Source organism: Polistes fuscatus, unplaced genomic scaffold, assembly GCF_010416935.1.
Source record: "Polistes fuscatus isolate 324 unplaced genomic scaffold, CU_Pfus_HIC Scaffold4, whole genome shotgun sequence".
NCBI lineage: Eukaryota > Metazoa > Arthropoda > Insecta > Hymenoptera > Vespidae > Polistes > Polistes fuscatus.
Window position 1 is genome coordinate 1,944,542 of NW_025113118.1, and position 16,577 is coordinate 1,961,118.

General features: G+C 31.2%; 1 protein-coding gene across 1 annotated transcript in view; it reads left to right on the plus strand.

The window, feature by feature from the left end:
* Positions 1 to 775: 775 nt before the first annotated feature.
* Positions 776 to 16,577, plus strand: part of LOC122520596 (synaptotagmin-10-like) — a 33,608-nt gene continuing 17,806 nt past the window's right edge. Inside the window, exon 1 of the mRNA XM_043640710.1 lies at positions 776 to 1,236. Within this exon, the coding sequence (XP_043496645.1) occupies positions 1,146 to 1,236 (91 nt within the window). The 5' untranslated portion in view covers positions 776 to 1,145. The remainder of the gene's footprint in view (positions 1,237 to 16,577) is intronic.

Below are 16,577 nucleotides of genomic sequence, written 5' to 3' on the forward strand. Positions count from 1 at the left end.
TTTCCATACGAATATCTACAATGTAGCAGGAAGCTCGTTTATAAAAACAAGAAAATAAAACCAGAGAGAACTAATTATAGAAAATATATTCTGCTTTCCGTAATTTTCTTAAATTTTCTAATATATATTATTTAGCACTGAAATAAATTAAAATGAAATTGTAAAAAAGTAAATAAATAATAATAGATTTTTCAATATACATAGGACATACCTATGAAAATGAGATTATAATTTTGTATTATATGTTAATTAATATAGAGTAATCGGAATAAATCTATCAATTTGCAGTTTTATATATTAAAAGTTAGGAGATAAAACGAAAAAACGGATAAATATATTTATATATATATAGAGAGAGAGAGAGAAAGAGAGAGAGAGAGAGAAAGAAAGAGAAGAGAGTGTAATATTATTATCAGGCACGAGTAAGCAGCCGAGACCTTCACCGAGACCCGGTTGGTCGACATTGCCCCTTGCTATACTTATCCTACCCCGCCCAAGCAGCTACAGCGGCAGCATCAGCAGCGACGACGATAGCAGCGTACTCACACAGAAACGCAAGCTAGACACGTATATAGACAGCACTTTAGGAAGAGAAGGATGGAAGAGGTATAGTAGGTATGTCTGGTGAGCAAGGAGAGAATAAGTGGGAGAGAAAAGGGAGAGGGTAAAGCCAGTCCACAGACACAAATACTCTCCACTAGCATCACCACTACTACTACTTGCGACTACTAAAAGTAATAGTGGCTAAAGCAGCGACAGCAACAGCAGCAGCAACAGCACCATCACCAGTACCAGTACCAGTACCAGTATCGTCGTTAGTCTACATACTAGCCTGTTCACCCTGGCCTAGGGGTTTGCCTTGCTCTCCTCGTGCTGTTACGACTATGTCGGAGTTTGAGGATGTAGACGCAGGCGCGAACGCAGACAGAATATAGATGGACAAAACGGCGCCGAGCATTCCGTCAAAGCCAGACAGTGCGGCACGATCGAAAGAAAGCGAGGGCGAGAAAGTGGAAAACAAAATTTCGATCTCTCTTTCTGAAAGATTAATATAGTTAATAATAAGTAATTTTTCATTTACCTTCGAGTATTATTCATTCAAGTATCTTACGTCGTTAGAATTTTTCCTATTTTTCTGGTGAGAAATGGGAATCGTCAAAACGGCATCTGAGAGTATACTAGAAGAGACAGTTGTACCTAGTGAAGAAGCCAATTATTCTTTGCAAGGACATCCCGGTGAGTTATTGTTTTTTTCATCCTTTCTTAACATCTATACATACATTTTCAAATATTTCAATGAACGACTACCTTATTTTCGAATTGGCAACAACGATGATAATTATCTTTTGATAGCTGTGCTTTAGCCACGATTCTGTTCGGCGCGCGAATGCTTGATCAGCTAACAGGTGTTTGGAGATACAGATATAGCAGTGGTGCGCAAAAGACAATCACCCGAGTCTTACTTTACTTTCATGCACGTGATTATTGTCTTGTTTTTTTCTGTTATTTTTTTAAACTTTTCAAATAATTTCTTTTTGTCACGTATATTATAAATGCAGAGAAATGATTAAGATCGCTTAACGAACACTTTTCTTTGTCACGATAAGAACAAACATTAAACGATTTTCATTGCTCGTTAACACGCTCGTTTATCATAATGGGAACTAACGCGTCAAGATTGTTTTCATTTTGACAACTATCATGCACACAAAGTATATGTACATCTTCTTCGAAATTAATCGAATTACTGTAACACGAAATCTAACAAAAACCATGGATGAGAAGGTCCTATTATATTGAAACATCATTAATTATTTAATTTCAAGGACTCAATACCTATGATAATTAAATTATTATCTTTAGAAGAATGAGATGTTTCAAAATCTTCTAAGATTTCATTTTATTATTCACAGCTTTAAATCCGTTTCGATCAGAGCATCAGAAAATCGATAAACGAACGTCGAAGTCCTTCCGAAAGGATTATACTAAGAGCTCGAACGTAAGCAATTAGAAGATTACAGACAAGCTTTATTTTCAGGGTCAAGAGTATTTAAATCGAGATGATCGTTTTAGTTGGTACGTCGAATACGCTTGCGGTTACGAGCCATGGGGGTGGCGGTACGTGGGTATTTATTGATTACGCCCTTGAAAGAACGATTCGTTTTGACGTCCCAGTTAGAAGTGTTTAATTAGAAGAATTAAAGCGATGGGTGATAATCTTTGAGCGAACTTTTAACAGTAATAAAATATAAGATTTTTCACTATTTCTAAATGGGAAGTTTTATTCAAATTTAGTTGCATAATAAGTAACACGAACGGATGTAAATTGTAGGAATAATAACTTATTCTGTACGTTTCGAGAAATATTGTTTATGAAATTTTATTAGTATAATATTTTTCGAACTTCATGTTGCGTAATTAAGATACTCCTTTCTGATTAGTTTTATAAAATGATGAATGACGGGAAAAAAAAACTAGAAGGTCGAGGATATTAAAAGCGAAGGAGAATTTATAAGACTTTGCGGAAAATAGTGCACGCTAACTTCATATTAAAGACGCAGAACAATGTGGAATCCTCGTCCTTGGCCTCGAGTATCGGAAGTTCGACAGCAGAACTTATGCTACGCTCGGAACGACAAATTTGAAGCATACGTTCTTTGTGCACTACTTATTAATAAAATCGATATAAATAAATGATCTAAACCTTTCTTCGAATATAATTAGATTCGTTATTATTTAACAGTTTAAAATTTTGTAGGATATTATATATTGTAAAATTTTATCGTGGAAAACGATATTGCAATGACGTTAATTGATCATGTAATTAAATTAAAAGTGAACAGAATTATTTATTATAAACGCGTTGACAGGATATTTCTTTAATTATTAGCATAAACTATAATCGATGATCATCGTGTCATCGAAATAAATAATACCACTTTAAGTCTCAAGGGTAAATAGTTTGAAAGAGGAAAGCCATTTTAAGAGGTCCCGGGGATCTCTATATACCTTTTAAATTTATTATAGAAAAGTTATATCTCGAAGAATAAACTCAACGTAGCATTGAACTTGCTCTTATATATCTTTAGCATAAGAAAACTTCGGAAGGACATCGCGAAGCTAGAAATAAATTTTTCTGGATGATAAATTTTGGTCGCATAAAAAATGCTGATAAACAATCCTCACCTTGAACGAATAGTAGAACAAATTTTTCTGAAAAAGTAATGACGATGAAAAAAAATGACAAAGTTTTTTTGTAACGACTATTTATCATTTTCATAGATATCCAATTTCTATATAAATCGCTTACTCCTATTTATTGATTCCGATTATGATGATTTTTGACTCGCTGCATAATAGAAATTCATATTACCGTGAATATTGGTCTGTTAGAAGTAGTGGAATTTCATTTGAATTGAAATTCCGTATGATTCGACATAATCACTGAGAAATATAATGCAATATCAGACTGGACAACTATGAATATAAATTATACTAAAGCACTACAGTGTTATGTTGTCTAATAAAAGATTAGAGGAATTCTATAATCAGTGAGCAATCGATACACATGTAAACTGTTTAGATATTCGATAGCATTAAGCGATGATGATTCGAGGATACAGAAGGAATTAGACCATTACTTAATAGCTTGTATTTATCAAAGTATCAATAATCTATTAATAGAGAATGGATCACGTTCTTGCGTTGAATCGATTATTGCTATGTGTTGGTTATTCAAAAATATAAAGTAAAAATTATGTGTTGATACACGATATAGATAGATATAAAGAAATAGAATAGAAAAAGTTGTGAAATGAAATAGGTTGTGAACTGCGCTCAGCTACTGTTACTTTCGAACTGTCAAACGTCGACGTCAGTATAGGCCTTCTCATACTAGTGTAATAAAACTCAGGTCAAAAGGGACCTATGCTGAGTTTATTTTTGGCAAAACTGTGTGTTGGTTTGTGTTGCATATTTTCGTTGTATACCAACATAATGTATATCTTCTACAGCTTAACATTCTTACATTTATAATGAATTATTCAGGAATTTTGGGGGAACGTTGATCGAGCGGATGTGGTACAGGGAATCGTTCATTATTTAATTAAATTCTATCGACAATATCGACGAGAAAAATATTGATAATTGATATTGATAAAAGAAAAAATATCATTTGTCGTATTTATTTGAAATATTCCAAGTCAGTTTCATCATCTTGGTTATCTGTATAAAATTCAAAGTCTTCTTCTTTCCCGGATTCACTTTCGTAAATAGAGGAAGACTCATTGCTACTCTTGGGTGTCACGATTGCGCATATGTTGTGGGAGTCGTACCTTTTCCCGGCCAAGGACGATGTTGGTAGAATTCTTGCATCGGAGGCAGCCTTCAGAATTCTTGTGGTAACATCGTGGAGTTCCTTTTCTTTTGGAAATATATCATCTGCTAATTGATTTATAGCATCTAGAATCAAGCTCATCGTTTCGGTGTAATCAGGTTGAAACATTCTTCCTTCAGGATTTTCTTTGAACAAATACTCGGCCTGTTAGGAGAGAAAACGATGTTTAAGTAGTTATAGTCAAAGTACGGTCAGACTAGAATAATAAAAAGAAATGATTAGAAGTGTAGACAGAATACAAAAATGATCTTTACCATAAATGTATTATGTAAGTAGAGAAAACTATAAAAAATTTCTGAGGGAACAATTTACTGAGGTCCTGCAAAAAAATAAGTGATTATCGGAAAAAACAGAGAAAGAGAGAAAAAATGTTAGAGAATGGAAGGAAAGGTTATATAAAAATAATAAAGGGTATTATGGTACCTTTTTTAGTACTTTTACTTCTTTCTATTGGGTTGAAAGAAAAGACGGAAGAAAACAAAGTAAGTTTAGGTTACGACAAAATTAAAAAACACAAATAGAAAAATTTCACGAATTTAATGACAATGTATCCTTCAATATTTTTAATGCTTTTTTCAAAAATCTTTCTACACATTACAATCACATAAATGTATGCTTTTCTTCGCTACCTTGAATAACAAGAATAATGATGTGTTTGCGACAAGAGAAAAATGTAGACCCTGTGTGCTCTCGATAAACGGAATAAAGAACTCAGGAACATATGCGTATTTTTTTATCCAAAGAACCTTTAGATACTTCTAATATTATTGAAAGCAATGATAATAAGGATACATATTCCATAAAATGTCTTCATAAAAATTAAAAGAAAGATATAGGGAGAACGATAAGTAAAAAAATGAAAAATAAAGTAAATAGGTGTTTGTGACTGTTCGTGTGCCGTTTTGGAGAAAAGACAATGAATAATTTAAAAATACGTAAGCTATTGGTATAATGACGCTTTTATAATGATACCTTTCATCGAAAGGAAGCAAAAAAAGAGATAGACAGAGAGAGAGGGAGAGAGAAAGAATAAAAGAAAGAAAGCTAAGGGAAAAAAGAAATAATAGAGAAACGAAACAAATAGCAGGAAATAATCCCGTGGAATAGTCGCCCACACACAATGGTACGATGAACCGATAGAAGAAAAAAAAATACTCGAGTATCTTCTCTTTCAAAGGTAAATCACGATTGAAACGCCGTCAAGGCAACAACGCAATGCCGTCGAGAATGACCGCGTAGTCCATTTATAAAATAGGTCGGCCCTTCGCAGCCTTCTTCGACACGAGCTGACCTATTTCCCTTACCTTTATTTATTCTCATTTTTTCTTTTTCTCTTTATTATTCCTATCGATTTATTTAGATGTATATTCTCTTCTATTCTTTTCTCTTTGTTTAAGAAAAAGAAAAAAAAAGAAATCTTTCTCCGTTTGGCCGATATTCTACTATATCCAAAATATTTTACCTTCGTGTTTCGATTAAACGCTTGAAGAAGTTATGTAAGGTGATAAATTTTCTTTTTACGTATCAAACTATTAGTATGGAAGTACTCGAGTTTGCATGGTAATGGTATATGTAGGTAGGTGGTAAATTGTAATTGTATAATGTAATTGTAACATTCTGATATTTTTGCACAATATTTAATTGCCTTGGCATCTTCGAAACACTTTAGTTATTAGTACTTGTATAAATTAATTCGTATTATACAAAATAATATTATTTGCCAAGTGAAAACAGCCAATTACGATCCAAAGAGAACACCCTGTATGCATGATACGTTATATCGATCTGTTCTAATCCAAATACGTGCAATCTGTAATGTTTTCACGGAAAAAAAATTTTAAATTGTAATCTTTATTAATTTTCTTATTAAATCTTTATTAAATTTCGAGTAACGAATTTAAATATGAAATAAAACGACAAATTGAAATATATGAGATAAAGGAATAAACAATTCGTAGAATATTGGAATGTTTTTCAGGCGTTGAACGAACGAAAATTAGAATTTTGTAGAGTACGTGTAAGTGTCTAATAAAAAACATTTTAAAAAAGCAAAAAGAAGAGGCGGTATAATTTTAATGTTTTCGATCAATAGACTTTAATGACATTATACACACAACATCCAGTCGCGTGTACTGATTGAAGGGAATGTATCCATGGTTCTTTTTATTGGTGATACTTTATCTTTAATAGAGCGATTGATGGATTGAAAGTAGTTGCATCGTTTAGCATTACACACCCATACTTTGAAAGTAAAATATCTTATCCAGTTATTCGATCGAATGTTCCGGAATAGGGAAACTCGTTTCCGAATGTAAGAGAAATATGAAGTGGTGTTATGTTACGTTACGAAATAAATGACACGTTTGTCGCAAAAACTTTTCACGTTGACGATAGTGAAAGTGAGTATATACAAATATATTCTTTTGTCGAAACATGTTTGAGTGAACGTGTTAGTGAATATGAAATACGTTCATAGTTTACCAATTAAATTCTTGAAATTCAAAAATAATATTACTTATATTATTAGTAATAACGTAATATAAATACGTTGTTAATAATAATGTAAAATTACTGATAAATTAACATTAATATATCACAAATAAATACATGTTTAATTTAACGCATTCGTTACGTACACAGAATAAGTCATATGAACTAATATCAGTACCTAATAAATATTGACATTAACATAAACGAATATTATTACCTCCGTTGAGTAACTTAACTTACGAATATCTAATGAAGTCCATATTATCGTTGAAAGCCCCATGCAAATATATACATAAATCACTTTTGCTCGGGGAAATCTACTTTGACGATAATATTTGCCCAACCGATATTTGATTTAATATATGAATTTTATATCTTAACATATTAAGTTATGAAAGTTTTGACCCTTTATTGTCTCTATAATAAATCGATATTTTTATTTGTTCAGATATGTTGTTACGTTACTTTTTTTCAATTAAAAAATCGTGTCGAGAGTGAGTACAAGTGGAACACAGTAGAAGAGAAGGAGAAGAGAAACGAATGATAATACATTCTCGGTAATAGTTACAATCTATTTATTTGTTTTGGCCTTAATGGATCTTCTATACTGTTGTTTGTCGTTTCATACGAACATGAGTACTGTTTTATACTACATAACACTTGACTCAGCGAACCGAAATTTCGACGATATATTTTTTATTATTATTTTATAACTTGGCCAGTGACAGTTTTAAATCTATTCTTATATTATATCAGAAAAACCAATCTTCAGAAACTAAAATCATTTCCGGACAGGTCAGGGCAGAGATAGATCAAAATAATATTCTTCATTATCATTAGATTGTCGTACACGTTCTAACGAGCAATTTTCTTTGATCATCGTGCAATTTGTCCATGCTTGACTACTTCTCTCTCTTTTTATTCCAGCATCGAAAGATGAATTTTTTAACAATAACTTTTTTCTTAAGCTTACGACAAAATTCGTAATTGCCTCATATTCGCTTCAATATTTGATCGGTTAAACCACATTGTATACGATACGTGAAAAAATACATTAACGAAAGTCCATCCATGTTTGCACTTTAATATCTCGTATCGTTTAAATTGTTGCAACGATGGAAACCAAAAAATTTAGGACACGATATGATATTTATAAAAGAAAAGAAAAAAAAACAAAAAGAGAAAATTGATGGAAAAACGAATAAAAATTAACAACGAAGTATTGTCCTAAAATTTTTATCGATAATTCGATAAAAGATTCTACTTTTTATACGCACTGATTGTAATTTTCTAAAAATTCTACTTTTTATACTTATTGATTGTAAGAAAAAAAAAGATTAAGTAAGGATCTTTTTTTACTTTCCTCCGACGAAACGTTTAAATGCTCTTCGTACGTTAATGAAATAAGTTCACAAGACATTGGAATTTCAAAAAAGAGAAGCATAAAGTTGTGCTTCACATAAGCAGCATTCTAAGATTCTTTTTAGCGAAACGCCGTTTTCTCAAATTACCATCTACTTTCTGGAATATTTAAGAACCAGCCTAAAAGAACTCGAGATAAAAAGAGGAAAGAAAACAGGATTTTATCTTCGATCGTCAATTTTCCATATTGCAGAATTTTAAACTGATTGTAGGAAGTTCAAGATGAGTATGTAACTCAAAAAAAAGGGAGATAAAAAACAAAAAACTTGATAAAAAAAGAGTCGGTCGAAAAACTCTGGCCACCTGTTTCTCTCTCTCTCTCTCTCTCTCTCTCTCTCCTGGTTTTTTCTTCATTTTTTCTCCCTCCTAGAAAATTCAAAAATTGCTCGTAGCAATAAATCTCTGAAATAATATAGTTCATATTCTTTTCAATTTTCCTTCGTTAAAATAATAGATGTTGGAAAAAGAATTTGCTCAGATATAAAGCGTTTCGTTTTTCCATATCACCGCGAAACATTACTCTCATACTCGTTACATTAAACAGTACCAGATGATAAGGACTAATTAGAATCATTAAAGTAAAGAAGACTACATTTATGTACTTCTTTATTACATTATAAGCATGGATAAGGATGTTTACCCGACTTTTGGGCAGCATCTACGGTAATTGTATTTTATGTAACATCGTTAATTAAAACAAAACTAAAACGAAGGATATCTCGTTTATAAATGAAATTGCGAAATATACACCGAATTCTCCAAAAAATTTTGCATGATATTTAAAAAAATGATTTTTCAATTTTAATTTATATCTAATTTCTTATAATTCCGCTATTATAGCTTTATTGTTTCCAAGTTCTACGATTCGCACAATCGATTTAATTGATTTGAGTGCTTTTGTAATTCGAATGTGTACTTCGAAATGACAAAATCCATTTACAGCTTTGACTTTTTTCATACCGTATTATCGTATTTTAAATAACGGAATATGCAGAAAGAATTGTCGATCCGCGAATTCACGAGAGCATTGTTGAAGAAAAAAATATTATTCGAGTATTATACAATTTTTTCGTCGAGACCAAGTTAATCAGAATTTTTACTTCACCAGACATATTACAAGCATCACGTGTTTTCATTTCCACATTGTTTTCGTAAAAGAGTACTGCACTCTCGGTTTGGTAAAAGAAACGAATGGAACCAAACAATTTTTTAGTGCCATTTCCTTTCTACCAATATGGTACTCGCTTTTTCTATCAAAATATATTTCCATCTTTTACTCTGAAACGTGACCTACGAACGACATTTTTTTCGATGATAGAAAAATATCTGCTGACTGGTCCAAAGAAAAAAGGATATTTAGAGAAGAAATTGAAAATGATTAATCAAATTAAACTTTTCGCGAAGACATAAACTTTAAAATTTATTTGTTTGAGCTATCCTATTGAATATTTAAAGACTCGAGTTTTATATTTCGAACGCAAAATGTGTGGAAGAGACAAAATCCATGAAAAAAGGGGAATGTACGTGCTCTATACACTACAGCGCTAGTAGAACGAATTCATTATGATCAGCCGTAGTACACGGCTTTGGATTAACCCATCTTCTCCGTCGCAGTGAAAAATAAGCGTTATTGATCAACAAGACGCAACACCCTATCTATATTTTAATCTCTTCTATGGTCGGTGTGTTCGTTTTCCACGTTTTCCATTGTCATATTTTTCCCCATAACAATATATCAATATTTTTTATATTTCACAAAGGTTTTATTTTGTTTATCGCATTTATCAAACTTACAAAAACATGATTACAGCAAATTTAAATAAGTCTTTATTTCTCCAAGTTATTTTATTCTAAGTATTAACTTGTTAATCTTTTTATCAATGCAAAGAAGTTGTTTTTTTAAAACGATGTTAATAAAATTTCAAAATAAATTATATGTGGATATATATATATATATAAGTACACATAAATTTTCAAATAAGAACAGAATGTGATGATTTAGGGATAATTGAACGTCTACATATATTACAACTCAAATACGAATTCTGTTAATTCATGATAGGATATTATAGTATGGATTTCTTACCGACTAGATCCAACCTATTATACATTATTCGTACATTCTATACAAAATCTGCAAGTAGAGCTTTATTACGAGTTGAGAAATTATGCTTGTAATGGAAATCCGTCTGTTACAAACTACTGCACATAATATTTCGCTTATGAATGGGACGTGTAGCATTACCATTCCTATAGTTATATCTATGTTATATAGAAAACAAAGAATTTTATATCATTCGGGTACACACAAATTTGAATTTTTTAAATACTGGTTACTATACTAGTTTGATTTAGTAACTGGTCAAATAGTTCAGTATAAAAATGGAAAAACAAATTGTTCGTTAAATAAGAATTAACATTTTTACATTAAAAAATTTTTCTTTTTAATGAATGGACAACGTGTTGCAACTGAAACCAAGAACTCAACCCTACCTATACAATATGCAAACATCTCACCAGTTATTTGTATACCTCACTACGCGAGCTGAATATTTTCTCGTACGTACATGTATACTTAAAATATGAATAATGACATTTGGCTGCATAGGTGGTACGTGATAGAATGATCGTAAATAACATGCTTTGTTCAATACATAATGTTACAATACTTCAGATTTTTCTATTGCATTCTCGTTTAAATATGTGTAGCTTTGAATGTTTGGCTATTGTATGAAATTTTTCTTGTATCCTATTTACTGTAGTCAGTAAATATTGAAAATGGAGTATCGTTGAATTTTACAATGCAATTACATATTCATGACTATCATAATGTACTGATTCACTGTACGTTCGCAAAAATTTATGATTGCATTGTCATTGGCAACGTTCGTGTCACTTTTAACAAATACAACTTTTATTTTTTTATTATTCTCATTTACATATTGATAACTGTATATTAGATTATACTTCCCTGTCACTTACGATTAATATCGTTGAAATATTTTATTTTTATTAATTTCTTCTTTCTTACATCTGTGTATATTAAACATTACAAGATAAATATTGTTTCCATAGTATTCATTATCATGCGAAACTATGAAAGTATGACCAATCAGAAAAAAGAATATAAGAATAAAAGAGCAAAGTAACTGATTCAATTTCCATTGACAAAGAAATTAATTTAGTGAATGACAAAAAGATTCTTCTGACGAATTGTATTCTATTATTAAAACTTCTATTGTTAGCTCCAAATGAAACAAAAGCGACACGCGAGTTAAAAAATTAACGATTCAGCTGTTCGTAAAAAGAAAGCATCTCCACTTATTGATCATTTATCGATTTGACTAACGTACAACCGTGTTTTATTCTTTACTTACCGTAAGACTTTTATTTTGATTGATCATTTCAGAAATAGCATTGAAAAATGATAGATTTCTATTTCATTTTTTATGAAATGCTTGTTTATATTCGTTAAACATATTATAAAAAATATCAGTAAAACCAAAGATATCCAGCCCAGATATTAACATCACCTTTCTCTAAAGAAATGAGAAAAGCATCGAGTCAGGTTGACAGTAGACATGATTTGAAATAATAATCATCCATACTAACATTACCATAAGACAAAAGAGTTAAATGCAATTGTAACACGGGACTAAAAATAGAAAGAAGAAAATGGCGCAACAGCTATGTAAAAGACATATCGCGATGAAAAATGTATGATACTAATCTGCGTGCTCTTAACGATGGAAACTCTGGATATTATTCGTGATTAGGAACATAATCTAGGCGAGTCGAGGACATTTACATGATTCATCGATTCGCAAGGCGTAAGCAATTAACTATGTAGTATGATTAAGTGCTCTTAATAAACTATAATAGTTGATAAACTTGATATTATCTCTTTAAATTTACCTACTTCGCTAACATGTGAGAACAAAGTCGAAAATAGAGAAACTTTTTTAGAAAATTTCTTGGAAGTGTACTCTTTTCTTTTCAAGTAGATAAAGCATGCACATGTAATATACAGCGATTAAAAATTTTTGTTAGAACATACTTAATTAAGTGGAAGATAAATCAGGAAACAGAAGGACTTAAAATTATAAGAAAATATTTGTTTAATTAGCAATACTTACTAAAAAATCTATTGGATCGTCCGGTCGCAATTTAGCGACTTCTATAAGACCCTTTGTCAAAGTCGGAAACACGTATCGAACTAGATAATGCCTAAGTGGTTGACCCATTACACTAAGCTTTTCTTCCTCCTCTTCTTGCAATTTTTCTAACAAATCCGTCTGAAAGAGATTGAAATTATTATTAATAAATGCCCAAGCCAGTGAAAAGTTTGTTCTTTCTTTTCAAATAACAATGATGAATTCTACCTAAGACGAAAGTGAGATAGTGAAGATTAATTCGAACCCTCAAAAGTTATCGTCGCACACAGATGCTCTACCATTTTATGCTAGTAAACTTCTTAGTTTCAAAGTCGCGAAGGATAGATAGCAAGGGTAAGAGGAGCGAAGAAATTTACATTGGCTAGTGTCAACGATCAATGCAAGCGAGCTACGAAGTTCACGAACATTTTTCTCATAAGAAAATCCTGCGGGTTTTGAGGGATAAACCAACAAGGGAGTCTTTTAGATAGTAAAAAAAAAAACTTCTGAGAAGTAGATTAGAATCGCAAAGACCGAAATCTTCAAATACAACTTTCTTCTAACTTCGACTTTCAAAATTTATTTATTTTTTTATACAGATTTACTCGCTCATCAGTCCCCTAACAGTAATTTTCATAGTTTAAAAACTTCCCGTCGCGAGAACAAACAACATATCCGAAAGGATAAAACGGTCAACTACATTTTGAAATATAGCAATTTTTAACTCTATCGATTAGTATTAATCTTTGATAAAAATATTCTTATAAATATGACAGGATATTTAAACCTCGTTGATAATAACACGATGAACATACAGTTACATTTTCTAATGAATTATATCATCTCTACATTTAAAGTCTATTCGAAATCATTTAGCTTTCCTATCATTAATGTTAAATCGCTCGTCCTGTAATTCGAAAGGATTAGTAGTACCAATGAATTTAATAATATTTTAGTATTATATACGCATTAATACGATTATAAAATCGATCTAATCGATTACCGTAAGTGAATAAATGATGTTTGCTAAATTTGGTTAATTCCTTTCAATCATAAAGAAAATGAATAGTATTGTCCGTATCATCGATTTTTATTCTATTATTTTATTTAAGTAAAAAAATTTCAAGAAATAAAGAAATATTTTTTTATTCCAGAATTTTGTATCACATAAAATTTCGATTAAACTATATCTCACGTGAGTATGACCGTAAAATAGCTGTCAGTGGAAGGTGATATCAATATTGCACGATCTTTAATTTATATGGAATTAAATAAGCAGCGAAATTTGACTGAATTATGATCAAGCCGAATCTACACATTTAAAAAATTTAGAGATTGCGGTTTTAGACGTGTCATAAAATACACGTGTACACGTGCCATGTAAAACGTGTATTAATAAGGAATTAAGGATCCGTGTTCTTAATACACGTGTAAACATGGCACGTGAAACCGTGTATGAATTAAAGATCCATGTTCATGGATATAGTCCATACTTACACGTGTAGGATATTTAAATACACGAATAATAAACGTGGCCGTGAATTACAAGAGTTGCTACATAAATATGGAAGTATATGAAAGTGTGCTTTGTTTCTGGCAATTACCAAGATATGAAACACAACACTTCATGTTTGATTATTCTTGTCTTTTTTACTCTTCCTTTTTTCAGATTCGATTCACTTTTCTACGAACAAATATTCACATTTATTCAATATTACCAAAGATGTAGCGTCTTTTTATCGCTTCTCTGAAATCAACAGCACACGGGTTTTGTCTGTTGTTTCTACGGACAGATCACCCATCTATTTTATTAATCGTGCCCACGTTGCTTAAATTTAGTGATCGGTCGGGAATTAGTAATCCAACGTGGCTAGGCCATTGACTCACGTTTGATTACACAACAGATTTACACGCATATCAAATAAACGTGGACACTTTTAACAAAAACATACAGATACCCTTATATTAAAAATCACATAAATTGAGATTTGGATTCGGCTACTGTCTACGTGTAATTATTTTACATATACGTAAAAATTGAGATATTTTTAATTCTAATCGTATCAGTTTTATTTCGATAATCGATCTTTGTTTAAAAATTTAAACAGAATGCAACAAATATAAAAAATAATAAATAGCAACAAATTCACGTCGTTTATTTAAAAAGTTATTACATTTTTTCCCTCTTTGAAGAGCTTCAAGATGTTAATAGAATTTTTTTCATCGTTCCGTCTTGTTATCAAGTAATTTCTTTTTGTTTGTGTAGGAGTAAACAACTTATCTTACAAAAGTTTGACGACAATAATACATACTCACCCACTCCATCATTTTTCTTTCGCGTTCTCTCTTACGTTCTTCTACTTCTCGTTTCTCTCGTATTTTTAAAGCCGTTTCCTCAGCTTTCTTTTTAGCGTCTGCATTCCTCTGAGCTTCTTCTGCTTCCGCTGGTGATAAGCCTTCGAAAACAAAATTACTATAATTATAGAAAAATCAAGATACAAATTATTTTTCGCTTTTTTTCATTACGAATTAATTATTTTTATTATAGCATATATGAGAGTGCATGAATAATACAAACAAATAAATAAACATATTATCACGATAATACGAGAACGTGGACAAGAGATGCAACAAATATTTGCATAAAGTGTGCAACGAAATATCAAAATCACAGTGGGTGGTACAAACAATCTCATGTCACGATCATTTGAACAGTGTATTTGACGTTTTGTTGATCTTTATAAGTTATCATCTCTATTACGTAACACGTACAGTGATTGAAAATTGAAAGACTCTATAGCCCTAGTGGACTGGAGTAATAGAAAAAAAAAATAGTAAAGGAAGAAAAATAGGTGAGGCGGAGCGGCAGAATTAAAGATAGAAAAAACATTTAATAAAAAAATATTTTTTCTTTATCTTTCCCTTTTTTCTCACCGTAGTTTTTCGGTGCCCCAAGCTTTTTTAGACACTGATAAATTGTAGGGAACATATCAGGACAAATATCATTTTCGATCGAAATAATCAACGGATGGACTTCTATTTCATCGAAGAATTGAAGAGGCGTATTATCGTCAGTATTTCTTTCTCTGAAATTTTATTATTATTATTATTATTATTATTATTATTATTATTATTATTATTATTATTATTATTATTATTGTTACGAATGTATCATCAATTATAAAATATATAAACTACAAAAAATTGATGATAAATGTTTCAAATATACAATGAAATACGAAACGAAAGTGTTGAAAGGCGATTAAATGATATATATCTTGGTTAGATACTTTAATCATTATTAAAGCGGATGAGACGACAAGGAGTTAATAGAAATGTTCTTTGAGGTAACGACACTGTTCTAACGGTAAATATACTCCCTTTGTTTAGGAAAATATTGACCTGGTCACTATAAATGACCCCACCCTGTATATTACAAGAATAGAAAGGCTAGGGTGATACGTGAAATCAAAACGTGATCATATCAATTTACGAGTTAACGAAAAGACAAATGAGATATCTTATTTCGGGAAAAAACTTATAATTTATCGTTTCAAAAAGGGTGCTGATCTAATTTTCTTTTTTTCTCGAGAGGGTAGGATGCTCTCGAATCATCGATCTTACCTATATTCTTTCAACCGTCGTATCATATCTTTTTCCATGTAGTGGGTGCCTTGGATTTCTCTCTCGGATAAATTGATAACTCGTTCCTTTAAAAAATCATCGCTCGCATCCAAAACGACAACAAGTCTCGGTATGATCGAAGCTTTTATATTAATTTCCTCAAGAATTTCCTTATCCTCTTCTCCTTCTTCATTTTCTTCTTCTTCATTCTCTTCTTCCTCTTCCTCTTTCATTTCTTCTGAATATTCAAAGAGTATTTTAGCTTGCTCGTATGTTTTTGGATATCCATCGATAACGTATCCTTGATTCAAACAATCCTTCGACCAAAGTCTCTTCAGAAACAACCTTTGATTTCGTTTTAGTTTATCTTTTTTGAAACTTTTTTAAAAATTCAAAAGAAAGAAAGAAAGAGAAAGAGAGAGAGAAAGAGAGGGGGAGAGAGAGAGAGCTGAGAGAAACCTCTATATCTCGTCGTAAAGATAGATTTTATC